Source organism: Bison bison, unplaced genomic scaffold (assembly GCF_000754665.1).
Source record: "Bison bison bison isolate TAMUID 2011002044 unplaced genomic scaffold, Bison_UMD1.0 scf7180017864484, whole genome shotgun sequence".
NCBI lineage: Eukaryota > Metazoa > Chordata > Mammalia > Artiodactyla > Bovidae > Bison > Bison bison.
Genome location: NW_011495044.1, coordinates 5,752,597 through 5,765,365, shown reverse-complemented (window position 1 = coordinate 5,765,365; position 12,769 = coordinate 5,752,597). Strand labels below are relative to the sequence as shown.

Genomic DNA, 12,769 nt, shown 5'->3' with positions numbered 1-12,769 from the left:
CAGAGCCTCAGGAAGCCAGCTCCCCCACCTCAGAGGGGGAAGGAGGGCAACTCTGTCCTTTTCTGCTTATGAACTGGCTTCCAAATCAGATTTTAGTCAAAGGGTTCCTTGCAGGTGCGTATGGACATATGACCAATTCCGGCCACCAAGAAAAGTGCAAGTGTGTAAGACCTGCATGGAGTCTCCTTAAAAGGAAGACGTCCCTGTTCCTCCCCCAATCCTCCTTAGTGCCCAGAATTTGAGGGAGATTGCTGGAGATCCAGAAGTCCTTCCACATCACGAGAAGAACCTGAAACTAGTAGCCAGTACTGAGAACAGCAGAGCTGAAAGAGAAGCACTGGTCCTCGAGGACACCGGGACAGAAAGACAACAAACCAAGAAACAAACCGAAGCGACTACAGATGCGGAAGCAGCCCAAAGGTGGGAGGGTCAAGTGTAAGGCAAAAGCAGCCAAGAAAACTGCAGGGCGCAGACAAGACTCTGAGGATACGGGCAAGATTTAAATAGGCAGGAAAGAGGAGCAAAATCACAAGAAAATAGCAGGGCGTTTGCACTGAGAACACAGCACACAGGTGAAGACAGGAAAGAACCTGGTCTGACTGGAGATGGGAGCAGACAATTCTTGGGAGAAGTACTGGGAATGGCGGCTGAAGAAGCAGGTTAGAGTCAAAATAAGGAGTTCCTTCAGATTCAGAGAAAAATAAAGGTTTTGATAACTTCAACTACATTAAAACTGAGTTCTCCACAAATGGTAAAATTAAACTGACAATCAAGGAAGCCTGAACAATGTGTGGATATGTGATGATGATATGAAATCATTGTTAATTTTTTTTTCTTTTAACATCTATTAATGGTAATACCATTACGCTTTAAAAACAGCACTACTGCTTAGAGATACCTGCTGGAATCTCTATAAGACAAAATGATTTGATGTCAGAGATTTGCTTCAAAATCACCCAATAGGAGAAAAGGTACAGAGATGAAATAAAAATGGCTATGATTTTGATAGTTGTTCAATCTGGGTGATAGATACGAAGGGCTTCCTTACATTATTTTCTCTCCTCTTTTATGTGTGACACTTTCCACAACAAAGGATTAAAAAAAAAAATGAAGATATACAGGAAACAAGACTGACCATGTGTTCATGACTGTGAAAGCAGGGACAGGTACATGGAATCGCTGAGCTGCTTAACTTTTGTGTTTACTTGAAAATTTCCAGGAACCAAAAGTTTTTAAAAATTTTTAAAGATTAGAATGGAAAAAGATAAGAAACTCCTAAGAGGCACAAAAAAGATAAAAGCATAGGAACAAATAAATTACTAGAGAAGCCTAAACAGACATGAAAGAGCACCTGCAATGAAAAAGATGCTTGCTCCAACCAGTAATTAGAGAAATAAAAACGAGACCCTAATGAGACATCATTTCGCACCTACCAGACTGACAACAACTGAACAATCTGACAACATCAAACATTAGCAAGGACATGAAGTGACAGAAACTCCCACAAAGCTCTGTCTGGGGTGAAAACGATAAAGCCACTTTGGAGAGCAATTCAATAATGCCTAATAAAACTGACATGAACTTGAGCAGGGGACATGACCTTGGGAAAATTTTGGGAGATGGTGAGGGATACACAGGCCTGGGGGGCTGCAGTCCATGGAGTCACAAAGAGTCGGACTGGGCAACTGACTGAACAACAACAATAAAACTGAACACATATGCCCTCCATAAATTCCACTCCTAAATACTTCCTATTCTAGAGAAATTCTCCCTATGTGCAAAGGCAAACTTGTTCATTAATTTCTTGCAAAACTATTTGTAATCTTAAAAATCATCTAAACATACAGTAAAAAGAATATAAACTGTGATATACACACTCCACAGTGACAAAGAATGAACTGAAGCAACATGCTATTAATATGGATAAACCTCAAAACCAATCTTGAATGAAGAGAAACAAGCAAGCTGCAGAAGATGACTTACATTTTGACATGGTTTACACAAAGATATATAACACCCTATATAGTTTAAGGAAAGATAAGAAGTAAAGACTAATTCAGACACAGGAAAAAGAAAACACTACATTCAACAGAGCACAAGAGAGGGTTTCAACTGAGAAATACACAAAAGACAAATATGTATTGGTCATGTTTCAGATCTTAAGCTCAAAGGGGAATATATACATTTTTGTTTTATCAAAAAAACTTTGTATATCTAAAATATTTCATTAATATAAGCATCAGTGAAATATTAACTCATTCAATATTAATTAATATCACAAACCCAGACAGAAGAGAAGGAACTTGTTGCATGAGTAACAGAGCTACTATAGACCCTTGAGTAGTCAAATAACACGATGAAAGGAATATTCTGAAAACTAGTCTGCCTTGAGAATAAAGGACGATACAGACTGAGCCCTCAATATATATGTTGAATACAGCACCTTAGGCCTGGATGGGTGAGGACTTGGACTGGAGATACCAACAGTGGAAATGGATAGGACACCCTAGAAAGTTCCACAAGAAAATGTTAAAGAGTTGGTGAAGATTTAATGAAAACCACAGAAAAGAATGGGAAAAGGAGAACAAAGAACACCCTCTGTGAGATGCTGTGCAAGGGCCTCGGAAGCAATTACACCACACGATTACCAGACTGCACACAGCTAAGTGTGGACACCAGGAAAATGGCATAACTAGTAACAGAAGTAGAGTAGCCATGAGTCACGAAACAACGGGGAAAATATTCATCGGTTTTTGACATCATGGAAAGATAAATATTTAAGTAAAGATGCCTTACTAACAGCTTCAAATATGGGATGGAAACAGGCCCAAGTCAGAGCTGGAGAGGTGAATTTTTCCGTCAACTACACAGAGATTAACTGAAGTCATAGATGTGATGTGCTGACCAGAAGAATAAGTGAAGAAGTGAGCCAGAAGCCGCGGCTCTGAAGGGCATTCAGAACTGAGAAAAAGAAAAATTAGAAGAAACAGGTGGTCAGAGAAACAGACACACAAAAGAACCCAAAGAGCTCTGCTTTGGGAAAGCAGAGAGAAGAGGGCGTGAAGGAGGACGGGATGACACGGTCACATGCTTGGGAAGGCTGAAGAGGAAAGGCCACCAAATGTGGCAAGAAGGTGACCCGGTGACGTCTCAAACCACCTCAGGAGACTGGTGCAGGTGGAAGCCAAATGCAGGCAGACAGGTAACAGGAGGATGTGAAATCAGAGGCTGGAATAAAAAATGTGATTTAAAAACAAAAGACCAGAAGAAGGCAGGAGAAAGCATGGACTGTACATGGAGGGAAAGGCACAGAAGTAGTTGAAAACGTCATGCAAGTGAAAGTGTTAGTCCCTCAGTCATGTCCAATTCTTTGTGACCCCACAGACTGTAGTCTGCAAGGCTCCTCTGTCCATGGAATTCTCCAGGCAAGAATACTAGAGTGGGTTGCCACGCCCTTCTCCAGGGGATCAAACCAACTGGTAAATCCTCTAACACTGCAACAATGTTTTCTCTTGTTTTCCAGAACCTAAGAAATTATGACAAAGACCTTTATATAAAGACAGTTTTTAAAATGTCATTACCTTTTCTTTCAAAACTTTCTTCCCTAAGGATGCAAACCAGTGCCAAAAATTTAGTCACCTCCTTTAAATACAGGACAGTTGTGTTATTCAGCTTGATGATGGCCATGGACTCTTTGTCATAAGCACTTCCACTTCCATCTTCCTTTAGCCTGTTTTAAAACAAAGTATTGTTCATTATAGGTTTCCCAACTCGGCATTCTGTCACATTTGCACAAGTCTTTCTACCCAGTTTCCTAAATGTCTTCTGAGAAAAAAGGCTGGCTTGACCACAGTGGAACAGAAGCTGTGTTTAGCTGTGGGTGCCCAGCCCATGCTGCATAATCATTCCATGTGCTCACACCACCTTGTTGACCTAGGACGCATGGAAAACAGCAGACTTCTAATTTTTACTTCACACTAATCAGTGCTGACACCCTCCGCAAATAAAGAAGGACCTGAAATATGAAAACTGTGAGTAGGGAAAAAGGAGTAAGTACAAAAACTAAAGTAAATACGGTCTATCAAAGATACTGTGGGATCCTGATGCCTGCAAAGTGAGCCTTACAGGGTCTGAAAGCTATTTCATTTATCAGATTAGATTGTCAGAATTACATGGAGTCCCCCTTCAAAAAACACAAATCAAGAGCCAAGTAAGCAACAAACTGAACTTCAATAAAGCATACCAAGTTTCACACACAGGTTAATAATAATGAAGTAATGGCTGTTTCTTTTCTTTTTTATAATATACTTTATCATGTGTAATGTAGTTTACAATGTGTCTTATACTGAAAATAAAATTTACAACTAAATTTGATTCTTTAATTATAAAAAATACACTCTATTCATCTCTTTTTAAAACTAGGAACAGGAACATGAAACTTTTCTGCATGACCTACAGACAAAATTACTTCTTCTCTGGGGAAAGAATAAAAACAAAGGCAAGCATGTAGTCACAAAACTGACAGGAATAGAAAACAAGAATAGACAGGTAAAGAAGAGCTAAGACAAATGCATTCCCTACCCCGAGGCAGCTAGAGAAAGACACTGACAAGTGAGGCAGAAAGACCAAGGTGCCAGGTAGGGACAGAGAGATGAAAGAGGGATTTAGACTAGGTGGAACACAGAGGAACAACAGATCAAGGACAGAGGCATCAAAAAGCAAAGGTAATGTCAGAGCATCAAAAAGCAAAGGTAATGTCAGAGCATCAGGACAGTGCTTGGGAGGGCTGACATTAATATACAAGATGAACCATCACTATTAGAGGCGCAGAGGTCACTGGCTTTTGAAATAATTATTAGTAAATCCACCAAGGTTTTCACTTGTCTTCTGGACTATTCTACAAAACCATTTCTTTACAAATTTCTGTATAAAGTGTGGTGAATTTAAATAAAAGAAGAGTTTATATTTTAGAGACTTCTTAGAAACTGAGATGTATAGGTCAAACATTCCTTGTTTCTGTGCTCTCTGAAAGATTAAGGACTCCTCAGTTCCACAGAGCCTAAATCAAATTAGGAACCAGTACATACTCTTGTTATTCAGTGTTTTCAATAAATTAGTCTAGTTTATTGATCTAACAGTAGTGAGAAGTCGCAGTAGTGAGAAGACACAGTATAAACCCCCCAAATTAAAGCAGGTGAAACTTTCACTGATAATTAAGTCTGGCACTAGTCACACCTTTTCAACTGCTCTTGTCCATCCACTCGGAAAGAGTAAGACCCAGCAGTCCACTCACAGAGAAATTATGCTCCAAACTGAAGCACTATGGTCAGTTCTACTTCATACAGTACTTGCTAGATGCCTCAGAAATTAATCCCCCTAACAAGTCAAACTGGTGGTTTTCCACTTGTCTGAGATCTTACAAAAATATATACAAACACAACTTACCCATATATACAAGACACATCAATTACAACATCAATCATGTCACAGCAAAGTTCATATGACTGCATATCCACAGGAGAACTGTCTGTTGCAATGTAGATTTTGCTGACAACATCGAAGAGAAAAGCTTTTTCAATACCTGAATTCTTGAAAAAAACAAAGTCAAGTGTTCATTTTTTAAAGAATCACAATTTGTAAACTTATCAAAGATCCTGAATCATTAACATCCAAGAACATTTTTAACAATACAACCCAATACCAAGAGTAAACAGTACTTTGTTTAGGAGACACTTTTCTTATCCAAAGAAGAAAAGTCAAAATGTTTCTCTGCTCTTGATTTACTGACATAATAGCACACTCAAATTTGTTCTTCTTTCGTCCTCTTTACTTAAATGAATTATTTTCTAAGACACCACCATAAAACAAACAAACAAAATCCTCCTAAAATCAAGCCATGCTACATTTCTGATAATCCTTTTCTTGACAATAATCAATCTCTGATTCAAATCATCCTGCTACCAGAAAGGTTTGATGTGGCACTCAGCAAACAATGTTTCACATCAACATCCAGCATAGTGCAAAAGCCTAAAGAACTGGGGATCACTACACACTGAGTCCTTCAAAGCAGTGTTTGGAAAACACAGTCGCTGAATGCTAAACTGATGGGAAGAATATCCTTTTTAATTAAGCTGAATCTTCAAAATAAGAAATGTGAAATATGACACTGAGATTACAGTTAACAAGGATCAATTTTTCAATGTGACCTTCAATAAAGCAGAGATTAAACTGAGTCTAATTCCCAACACCCAGTATATCCCACTTTCTACTCTTCCTTCAGGAAAAGAGATCACAAAGATATTTTTAATTAAGAAAAGCATAAGAAAATTTTTCATCAGAGCCTTTTAAGACAAAAAAAGTATTAAGGAAAATTTCAGAAAATAACTCAAACCATGTTTTAAATGTTTCTATTATTTATTAAATTAAAAGACGCTTACTCCTTGGAAGGAAAGTTATAACCAACCTAGATAGCATATTGAAAAGCAGAGACATTACTTTGCCAACAAAGGTTCGTCTAGTCAAGGCTATGGTTTTTCCTGTGGTCATGTATGGATGTGAGAGTTGGACTGTGAAGAAGGCTGAGCACCAAAGAATTGATGCTTTTGAAGTGTGGTGTTGGAGAAGACTCTTGAGAGTCCCTTGGACTGCAAGGAGATCCAACCAGTCCATTCTGAAGGAGATCAGCCCTGGGATTTCTTTGGAAGGAATGATGCTAAAGCTGAAATTGCAGTACTTTGGCCACCTCATGCGAAGAGTTGACTCATTGGAAAAGACTCTGATGCTGGGAGGGATTGGGCAGGAGGAGAAGGGGATGACAGAGGATGAGATGGCTGGATGGCATCACTGATTCGATGGACGTGAGTCTGAGTGAACTCCGGGAGTTGGTGATGGACAGGGAGGCCTGGCGTGCTGCGATTCATGGGGTTCCAAAGAGTCGGACACGACTGAGCGACTGATCTGATCTGATCTGATTATTTATTTAATATTTAACTGTGTTGTCTTTTAAATTTGACTCAGATTAATTCAAGGCATTTTTTGGAGAATTTGATAATACAAATATATTCAACAAAAACCAGAAACAACACTGAATTAAATAGCACACTTACTGATATAAAGATATTTAATAGGTTTTCCAAGGTCGGTAGCTGTGGGATAAGTTTCTGCACCACCTTACTAAAGGCTTCAAATATTGAATGGTCATAGATACTAGTCAAATAAAAGCTGAAAGACACAACACAGTTTGATTAATTTGAAAAATATCTTAAAAGTCCAACAACAATTATCACAATACATAAAATTTTAAGTTTCTTCACATTTCATTTCAGTAAGTTCAAATAAAGCCTATTTTGTGCACCATCTCCCTCACTCAAGATGACAAAAGCAATTTCCCCACCTGGCTTATAGCTCTCCATCCCTTTAATACATTTACACAGAGGGCAACTGAGGTAGTACTAGGAAAACATTTTCAGATGCGGAAACCTGAACATTCACCTAAGTCCGTGCAATCTGATCCAAAAAGCTTGGTTTCTTAAGCCCACAACTGACAAAAAAACCAAGAGAAAGCTCAGAGTAGATAGGTGACATTTATTGACATTTATTAAATAAGAATACAATACAGGTTTCTAATAAAATGTTACCTCCTCAGAAAGTTCCTTTCTGATCCCACCTAAAATGGTAGTCCTGTGCCCTTTGCTTTCAACCTCTTCCCCCTTTGTTTTTCTGCATAGCACTGATGAGTACTTAAAATTACACTATACGTTTATTTATGTGCCTTTGAGCTGTCTCATTCATCAGAATGTAAGCTCCATGAGAATAAAGGCTGTCAGCCTTGCTCACAGCTGCGTGCCCACTGCCCTGTAGAGTATCCGTGAATATTTGTTGAGTAAACAAATGAATAAAACTGGCACTTAGAATTTATGTAAATAACATGCTAAGGAAGATGAGAGTAGGAGCTCGAGAGAGAAGGGACAGCTATCTGGAGGCCTAAAAGGATACACAAAGAAGTAAATTTGTAGATTTAACAAAACACATACTTGAGAGAGAGGCTTTTAACAATTTAAACAGTGTGGTCAACTGTACCTGCTTTTTCACTCATGAAGTACACTCTTAGTTACACAGCTCTATCCATTACGTAATTACAAACACAGATAACAAAGTCAGAGACACAGAACTGTTTATATCACACTTTTTATCAAAATTCAAAGATACTTTCAAAGACTGCACCTAAGAACCTAACTTAGATGGGGCTCTAATCTAGATGTTAGAACAATGGAAGAGGTAAGACCAAGATTATCCCCCCACAGGCACGAAGGTAAAGGAATATTTTAGGTTAGCAATGTAAGAAGGTCCTGCAGGAACTGTAAGGTTTGGAGATGGATGGCGACAGGAAGAACCTCCCAAGGCACAGGGCATTCTAGGAAGCTGAGTTTCTGGAAACTGGAAATTAAAAGAACCTCATCCATAGGTCTGCTAGTAATTAATAAAAGTTTAATGCTGTTAACAAGGCCCAGGGCCCCACAGAGAACTGGAGAAAGGGATAGTGTGTACCACTGAGGTGGGTGCTCTGGAAAGGGACAGACATGGTGCTAAGAGGATCAGAAGTGTTCTTACAGGTCCTGGAGAACACAGGACAATCATGGCTTAAAACCCATCATTCATTGCAGAAAAATAAGACTGAGGAATTTTATTGGAAGATACTTTCACTTTCTCCTACAAATACTGCTGAATTTTTTTAAAAGCATGAATTACTTGTACATATTTTAATCCAGGCTAAAGGTCAATGGGACTTGTCTATGTGGTTTCTTAGGAGAGTAACAGAAAGATCTTATAGCCGGAGGCCCTAGGGAATATTAGGGTAAGGATGGGGGTTGGCTTGAGCCTAGAGGGAAGTCATTATAACAGACCAAGGATAAGGAAATAGCTACGGTTGTCTCTCTGCTGCTTCCCCTTTAAGTTGTTTGTACCATCAAAAGAACATTTTCTTGGGTACTTTTTATTACTCATTTCTACCTAAACCATAAAAAAGGATGCAGAAAATAATTCTCACATATTTTTAAAATACAAGCATACAAACCACTGAGTTTATCTAGTAGGTGTTCTTTAATATTAATTTTGCAATGAAAATTATGAATCAGCAGTTCTTTAACTTGATAGCAACCCTAAGCAGATTTAATGGATACAATCACTTCACCCAATTTTTAGAGGTTTATAAAAGCATAAAGTGTTTTAAAAAACATAAACAAGAAACATTAGAATCCAAACTTAAAATGTGCCCTCTTTAAAAGGCTCTTCCTACTGAGAGAGATACTGTGAAAGATCAAGCTACAGAGTTCTGCAACAAATGTGAGATTCCTCAAACTGAGGCAAGGAGAGGGGGAAAAAAAAAAAAAAACCAAGAGGGGGGAATCCCAAAGCAGATTTAATGCCATGAGGAAACAGCCTGACTCCAGTCTCTTGAGATGAATTTGTAAACACACCTACAGAAACAGACCTCGCCTGACTTCAACCTCTGGGAAAATGCAAAAAAGCAGGGGAAGTAACTTCTCAGTAACATTAGGCTCCCAAAACTGTTTGAATTCAACAGAAATCAAAAACATTACACATTTGGGAAGGGTATACCAGTAACAGAGAGCTACGTGTTTGTAATGACAGAGATGGGAATACATTTACACACTTTTCAGGGCTCCCATATCAAACACACAGGTTGTTACCTAAGGTGGAGTTTTTCTAGCCCAGCATCTGCAAGGTCATCATTGGCCCTTTGATGAATGTCCCTCTGTGTTTCTATTTTGTGATCATCAGACAGACCATCAACTTTGTGAATAAAAACCTCAAAATTCATGTCTGGGTTAACTTTGTAGGCTTTAGAAACAGTAATGTGAAGTCTTGTTAAAGCCTCCATGTAGTCATCCTGTAAGTCAGAACAAAATATTTTTTAAAAAGAAATCTTATGTTAGGAAAGCCTCAAACCACCTCTTTCCCCAACCACAGAATATATATTACCCTAATCATTCATAAGTATTCAAACAACTACATTAACTTATACCACTAAATAGATCTTCAATCTCTCTTGTTAAGAATTCAACTACCAAGTTAATGCTTGTAATTTTTAATACTGATAAGAAAAGGAAATGGAAAATGGACACTTATTCCCAATAAAAAAATTTTTAAGTAATCCCAGCTCTGCCATTTATTAGATGTGTGACTTTAAGCAGGTTGCTTAAATTCTGTGATCTCAGTTTACTCAGCCATAGAATTGTAATTACAATACCTACCTTACAGCACTGTGACGAAGAAATCAAATTAGGTCATATGTATGAACGCACTCATAACAGAGTCTGTACCTCAGAACTCATTCCTAGCTAATGCTTAAGCTTAGAAAAAAAATTAAGATTCTTAAGGATAAAGACATGTCCCATTTATCTGAGTGTCTGCCACATGCTAAGCCCTCAATAAGTGCTAGCTGAGCTAAATTGAATTTGGACAACTAAAGAAACTATTCATTTAATATTTACTGACTCAGTTCTCACATTCCTCATTACAGGCACACTGATAAGACTTTTTCAGTGGGTGACATCACAACAGTTAATAAAAATACAGCAGTATCTACTATTAACAAAAATGGAACACTGCTCATTGACTAGAACTCAGAGATATAAACCCTATCTCCTAGTCATGTCATATCGTGTCCTTGCACAAAGGCATGCCTGCTCCTAAAGCACCTCTGCAGGTACCTCTCTCAGTTAGGAAATCTAGTGGCAAAGAAACAAGCTGCAAGAAGCACATGACAAGATAAACAACTTTTCTTTGTTCCTACATGTTTCGCCTTCAGAGAAGAAAAGTAAACATCATCATTTCCAACTACCTGTGCATCAATGACATATATCAATGCTCCTGTTCCCCTGAAGATCATCTCGTAGTCAAAAGTTGGGTCAAAAAAGTCCATTTGCCCAGGAAAATCCCATATTTGGAAATTCACAAAGGAGCTATTAGAAATGTCATCTTTGTAAATCTTGTTGGTACTTTCCAAAAAGAGAGTCTCATTGGGTGACATTTTATGAAACACCACCTGTTAAAATAAAAAAAGACAATTTAATGACTATTCCACTTTTTATTTAAAATAAGTACAAAAACTCCACCTGGAATTAACATAAAGAATGTGACCCTACAGCAAAAATTTTAAAAGAGATGAAAAGTGAATGGTGTATCCATTGGTACTCACTCTCCTCTAACTTGTAACACAACAGAAAACACCAAATTACTAAAACCAAATCACCCAGAAAAGCTAAAACTTTTCTATTTTCTCTGTCTGTATACAATACTAGCAGTAGCAATGTCTCTCCTCAGTTTTTTTTCCTCCCCATTGTATAAATTCAGCCAAAATCTGCTCTAAGATTATGAAAATTTATAGCTAAAGTTTAAAAAGTTTTGTTCATTGAAAATTTATCAGAATGCCCACATCAGGTTCTAACGAATAACCAAAAAAGAAACTGACTGGACCCTGTCCTTCATGGGTTTGCAGTCTTGTGGAAGAAATAAAACAAAAGCAAATTATACCAAATAGGAAAAGGCATATTGGTAGAGAAGGAATATTTGTGAGGAGGGGAAGAATGGGACTTGACAAGGAAAAGACAGTTCCCATGGAAAAAAAAAAGGTAAACGCAATTGTTAAGAATCACAATTATCACAATCCACACAATTCCAACACACAAGGAATTTCCCTCTCTCTACTCGCTGGATGAGAAAAATGGATAGTTATTCCTGAGGTTTAGACGGTGAGTAACACTATAACGAATCAAAACCAGTTTGCTAAAAACCTGCCATCAGTGTACTCCGATTTTGCTATAACGGTGAAAAGATAATAAAACACAGTAATCCCGTAAATTTGGAAGGCTACTTTTTAAAATCATCATGTCTACAGAATATCACGCAGAGATTTATTTTGGAGAGATCTTTGCCACAGAATGAAAAGAGCAAAAAGCCAGGTATCTGGCATTTTATCACCAGCTCACCTTGTGTTTAAGAGGAATGGCTGATGGAGGTCGTCAACCCTGCCTCTATTCTCCCTTACTAAAAAAGCGAATAGCCCTCCATCCTCTCCTGCCATTTCCCAAGTGAAAGCACACGTACAAAGGTCTGTAAATATTCTCCAGGTCTCAAGACTTTTGTAGCCACACACACACAGAAGGGAAATCACTACTAATTATACTCACCGGACTAAAAGTACTAAAACTGGTGGAAGAACAGCCCCCATTCCCACTAAGGAATGTCACAGTGAAGTCTCCTTCGTACTAGTAACAAGAGCAGGCAATACAAAGGCCAAGGAGTTAGTCACAACTCTTTCTGACGCTGCTCCCTGGGGCTCACCTGGGAAGCCCTGCAAACTCAGGTCACCTGAAGTAAGAGGCACACACACAACCGCGGTCGGGGAGGGAGTGTGGGAAAGTTCTCCGAGTTAGAACCGAGGAGCAAGTCTCAGTTTCGTGAATGGCACGGGGGCTGGGTCCCAGGAAGTGAGGTCCCAGGAGGTGAGGCCACGGGCACCTGCCTCGCTCCGGCCACTCGGGGAGCGCGGGGATCCACTCGGCCTCGGCTGACCTGGGCGTGGACTCCGAGATCGGGGTCCCGGCGCGGACCGCGCCCGGGCTCTGCTTCCCAGAGGAGAAGAGAAAGCGCGCTGGGACAATCCAGCCGGCCACCTCGGCCGCGGCCCTCCTCAGGGCCTCCCCTCCCGGCTGGCCCCCGGCGCCCCCGGGGAGGGGAGGGAGGG

General features: G+C 39.2%; 1 protein-coding gene across 1 annotated transcript in view; it reads right to left on the bottom strand.

Moving 5' to 3' along the window:
- The window catches only part of RRAGC (Ras-related GTP binding C), a 15,541-nt gene that overhangs the window by 877 nt on the left and 1,895 nt on the right, over positions 1 to 12,769 (bottom strand). Inside the window, exons 3-9 of the mRNA XM_010862818.1 lie at positions 12,414 to 12,647; positions 12,213 to 12,290; positions 10,865 to 11,068; positions 9,711 to 9,910; positions 7,107 to 7,221; positions 5,446 to 5,588; positions 3,582 to 3,730 (exon numbers count right to left, since the gene is read on the bottom strand). Coding sequence (XP_010861120.1) covers positions 3,582 to 3,730; positions 5,446 to 5,588; positions 7,107 to 7,221; positions 9,711 to 9,910; positions 10,865 to 11,068; positions 12,213 to 12,290; positions 12,414 to 12,647 — 1,123 coding nt within the window. The remainder of the gene's footprint in view (positions 1 to 3,581; positions 3,731 to 5,445; positions 5,589 to 7,106; positions 7,222 to 9,710; positions 9,911 to 10,864; positions 11,069 to 12,212; positions 12,291 to 12,413; positions 12,648 to 12,769) is intronic.